At 55.3% G+C, this 4,825-nt stretch overlaps 1 protein-coding gene and 1 non-coding gene across 2 annotated transcripts in view; one reads left to right on the plus strand and one right to left on the minus strand.

The window, feature by feature from the left end:
* Positions 1 to 4,825, minus strand: part of IGF1R (insulin like growth factor 1 receptor) — a 295,325-nt gene that overhangs the window by 19,446 nt on the left and 271,054 nt on the right. Inside the window, exon 18 of the mRNA XM_023528984.1 lies at positions 3,460 to 3,589. Within this exon, the coding sequence (XP_023384752.1) occupies positions 3,460 to 3,589 (130 nt within the window). The remainder of the gene's footprint in view (positions 1 to 3,459; positions 3,590 to 4,825) is intronic.
* LOC111738078 lies at positions 3,906 to 4,024 on the plus strand. The gene has a single exon (XR_002779672.1). It is a non-coding gene; the product is annotated as a 5S ribosomal RNA (ribosomal RNA).

The raw sequence follows: 4,825 nt of genomic DNA on the forward strand, positions 1-4,825 counted from the left end.
CCTGCCGTCCCCGCCTCGCCAGCACGTCGTCTACCCCGGGCCTGAGCCACCGCCCTCGCGGTGGCGACTGAGCACGCGCCGGACGGCACGCCGGGCCCCAGGGGGAGTGCGGGGCATTCGTCCGCATTTGCTGCTAAGGTGTCCTGTAGCGTGAATGCAGCCCTGGTGGCAGAGCCGAGGATGCTGAAGGGGACGGAGTTTCCGGGACCCCTGAACAGGCAGGAGGCACAGGACCTCGCACTTGAACCCCGGCCCCGCCGTCTGCCCGGTGTCTGGCAGGCCAGTGTCTCCCCAACGTGCTTTAGCCCAAGAATAATCAAATGCCGATTCCCAGGTCCCGCCGGCCGGTGATTTAGTGGCCTCACAGGGACCTGGGACAATTACAGTTCGACACACTCCCCAGTTTGGGCAGCCTCTACCCGGCGGCTCTCAACACTGGCCGCAGAATCGTCACTGAGCACGTTTTTGAAACACTGATGCCTGGGCCCCGACCGCAGTTCTGATGCCACTGGTCTGGGCCTGGGCCTCGGAGGGCTGAAAAGCTCATCGGCCCTCACAGGTCCAGCAGGACCAAGAGAGGACAGGCCTGCCTGCCCCACAGGGCCTGGGGAGCTGCTGTCCCAGGTGGGGACCGAGCAGGGTGACATTGGCTGGGACAGGGGCTCCAGGCGAGGAAGAATCCTTAGCACAGAGCCGAGCTGAGGGAAGCGGGTGGTGAGGGGCAATGTCAGCGGGAAGAGCCGTGAGCCATTGCGCCCTGCATGCAGCTCGGCCGCCTGGCTTAGAAGATCCAGCTTCTGGAAAACCGGTTCAACGCGATAACACACGTACACAGAAATTTCAGACAGATAGCACTAAAAAAAAGAGAGGCCGTCACATGCAAAACACAGGTGCCTTCCCAGCACACGTCACCAGCCTCTACAAATTCTCTGCGGTCCACCTGCCTTCCCATCCTACTCATTTCAGCAGAAGAGCGTGGGCCACTCAGCCGCAGGCCGCCCGAGGGGCTTCTGATGGACCCTCGCGGGCCGAGCTCCACGCAAGACCCTGGGGCGGGACCCGTCCCTCCGAGAGCTCATGGGACCCTGGCCCGGAGTCGTAGCAGGACGTTTCATCTGCTGCTTCGGCTCCTTTCCAAATACCACGCTGTGTGCCCATCGACACTAAGAGCAGAAGTTACACATAATAGAACCTTAGCCCCCGGAGGACCCTTTTAACTTCCGGTGACCGAGCTTAAGCGAGTCTTCAGATCACACAGGAGACCTAGAAAAGCCACTACCAGAGGCCGAAGCGCCACATTCACGGGCCTGGGCCGAGGGCAGCGGGACGTCTGTGTGGTGGCATCGGCCTGGTCACGCAGGTGGCGTGCCGTGGAGATCGCGCCTCCAACCTTCACGTCTGCAAAGAGGCAGCGCACCAGAAGTGACGAGCTCGCTACCTTCCTGCCTGCGGGCCTGGCCTGAGGTCACCTGCGAGGGCCGACCCTCCCGCGTCCGCCCCTGCTCCTGCTCCACGCGCCCTTCTCCGGCCGCGGCGGCCGCTTTCCCGCAGCCCGTTCTCAGCCGCGGGCTCCCACGCCGACTCTCCCAGCCCCGACGGCTCCGTTTCAAGCTGCCGCTCACTTGTCTGTCCGCAAACTTAATGGGTCTCCGACTCAGCCGCGCCTCACGACCCCGCTCATCGGCTGGCCTCACTGCACTGGACGCCCCATGCGACCTGCACGGTCAACCCCAAGTCGCCCTTCCCTCGGCCTCCCGGAGCCCCCGCCGCTTGCCAGCGCAGGCTCACGTTTGTCCACAGGTCTGGTCAGAGCAGATGGTCCCCCTCTCTGGCCTACACCTCACCTTCTCCTTACTCAAGGGCGCCTTACACTCCAGCTGACGTGAACAGCTTAACACACAGCTCTAGGTCATTCCCCTGCTCGGAAGCCTTAAAAGCCTTCGCGGAACCTGCAGAATTAGTCCCACCCCGCAACGCACATCCGAGGCCTGACTCGGTCTCTCTACAGCCCGGCGCCCTCGAGGGAGCCCACTGTCCTCGCCACGCGCCCGGCGCTGCCACCGTCATGGCTCCTGAGCATCCCCACTGCCAGGAACGGCTTCCTCGCTGCTCCGTAGGGAACAGTCCTACTTCAGGGCGCCCCACGACGCCACCTCCTCCGGGAAGGCTGCCGTGATTGCAATCTGTCAGGGTCACCTCCTCTTCTCCACAAGACTCCGTCCCTCAAGGACAGGCACTGTGTCACCCGTCGCTGGGTTCTTGCAGGCACTGAGCGCTGTGCCTGGGGCCCGCCAGGCCCTCACGATCACATGCACCGAATATGACACTCGAGTGGCTCCAGGTCTGCGGGCGGCGCGCCAGGCCTGCTCCACCCCCCCGCCCATCACCTCTACAGCTGAACGTGGCATGAGCGCTCCAATGTGACAGTGAGGGCACAGATAACCGTCCTGGACAGGCTGATTGCAAAACAGATCTCGCACTTGAGCTCAAAAAGCAATCGCTCTGCCGGGTCATATTCGGATGTGATTTCCAATTTGCACCTGTCTTCAAAATAACACAGAAAGCCCTTGAACTGTGAAAGGTTCACAAGGTTAAAAAAAAAAAATGATGCCGGTTACTATTTAAATAGCTCCTCTGTGCAGTCATCTGGGACCCGAAGTAAACAAGCACCGTTTCTGTAACACGTCAGCGGTGGGATCTCCCACGAAGACAGCCCAGAAACTAGCTGATGTTCTAGAAGGAATGCGCACCAGGCTTAGCATGCCAAGAGCGTCGGCTGGATTTCAGAATCCGACTGCCTCTCCGCAACGTCGCTGCGGATTTGCAGTAAACGCTACTGTCTCAAGACCTCTGCTCTCCGCAGCTGGTGCGACTTCCATCCCAAGATCCGACTATTATTAAGGGAGACATTTTGCTTTTCAGACATCCCTGGGTTAACAACGATGGATGCCTTTTGAAAGGCGACAGACGGCAATGGCACCAACGGGAAAACACATCGAGATTCCTAAGCTTTGGGTCTAAATAAAGCAATGTCTCCTACGATCTGAAGGTTTAAGTAGGTGAGGCAGCCACACACACACACACACACACACTCACAGCGAAAGATAAAACCAGAGAAGGCAGGCACGGGGAGAAGCAGAGAGGTGACGTTTGCTGGCATGTCCCAGCTCCTGTGCTGTCTCAAGGCTCCCAGTCACCTAGCGAGCAGCTAAGGATTGAAAGACCTATGGGTCCTGCAAATTCTTTAGCTCCCACAAATGGCCTCTGTCCTCAGCCAACCCACAGACAACAGCAAAACTTCAGTGATGGAGGAGGGTGGCCCATGTGACACTTCAAAGCTGGACCCGGGGTAACAAGGAACAGAAAACAAGAGAAAAATAAAGCCCTCGAGACTGAGCCGGCGGGACTTGTGGCAGCTGGAGGGTCCAGGGCTCACATTCCAGGAAAAGCCTCTCATACCAGACGTCAGAATGAGTGGTGAAGACGCCGTCCTTCAGGGACTCGGGGGACATCCAGCGCACGGGCAGCAGGCCTTTCCCTCCCTTCCGGTAATAGTCTGTCTCGTAGATGTCTCTGGTCATACCGAAATCTGTGTGGCAGAGAGGAGGCACAAGAGTTAACGCTGTTCGAATGGCTCCTGGGAAAAAGCAGAGACGCACCATCACTGCAGCCCAGGAAGGCCCTGGACCCACGTCCAAGGGCAAACCAGACTCAAAGGGGCCGGGCAGAGGCGTCTGTAATTTCATAAGGCCGGAAGAGTAAGGGATGAGGGATGAATCACATGACGAGCAAATAAAGACCAAGAGATCTCTGCTTTGCAAGACGCATATCATTTGATATTTTTAAAAAGTGAATTCTCGTATTGTGTTTAAAATAAGAGGCAGTTTGAAAATTAACAAGTTCCAGTCTACGGCCACGCCACCCTGAACAAGCCCGATCCCATCTGATCTCGGAAGCTAAGCAGGGTCGGGCCTGGTTAGTACTTGGATGGGAGACCATCTAGGAAGACGAGGTGCTGTAGGCGTAAAAAATAAAAAATGAAATTAAAAATAAAAATTAACAAGTTCCAGAGTCTATCAAGAAAAGATGCACTGTATAGACCAAAGGTCTTTCATTCGTGGTTTTAACCCTGATAAAATAAACAGGCATGTGATGATGCCTATTTACTTGATGGCATCGCCCATTGCCCCCAGAAAGGCAGTGGTTTCACTGTCTAAGAAGAAGGAAAATACTGAGTACCAATTCACGATTTAAAAAAAAAACAGTGCACAGCCAGATGCCCAAGAGATGCTCTTTACTAGGCCCCGGAAGCTATTACTCAATAATGTTTTTCAACATACTACTCCCACTCATTTTTGAAAAAGTCTTCCATTTTCCGTGTCTCTAGAAGATGTCACCTAATTATGTTTGATGGCAGGCTTGCTGTATAATCCTAAATCATTGCTTCTTTGTCAGAATTTGATTTCTCACCCCATCAGGCAAACTTTTCCCGCAAGGACTCTATTCCCAGGAGAAAGGTCTGCTCTCCTTCTTGAAATATCCATTCACGTCTCTCACTCTGCCACAGAGAGGTTAGGCTACAAAGCCAAACAGAGCACTGAGTCCCTTGGACCTTAACCAACATCGTTTACTTGTACTATGCTAAGGGCCACTGAATTGCTTCTGGCACAATTACTTGTCAGATTTGTAATCCCAGACACTGGGCCTTGGGAAAACAGTTTTGAGCCCTAGTAAAGAATAAAAATGAAGTGTTAGAGCTTTATCTCAGAATTAATCCAGCGGTGAGCACATTAGAGGATCTGCCTTTACTTGCACAGAAATGGAA

This window comes from Pteropus vampyrus, unplaced genomic scaffold, assembly GCF_000151845.1.
Source record: "Pteropus vampyrus isolate Shadow unplaced genomic scaffold, Pvam_2.0 Scaffold34, whole genome shotgun sequence".
Classification (NCBI taxonomy): Eukaryota; Metazoa; Chordata; class Mammalia; order Chiroptera; family Pteropodidae; genus Pteropus; species Pteropus vampyrus.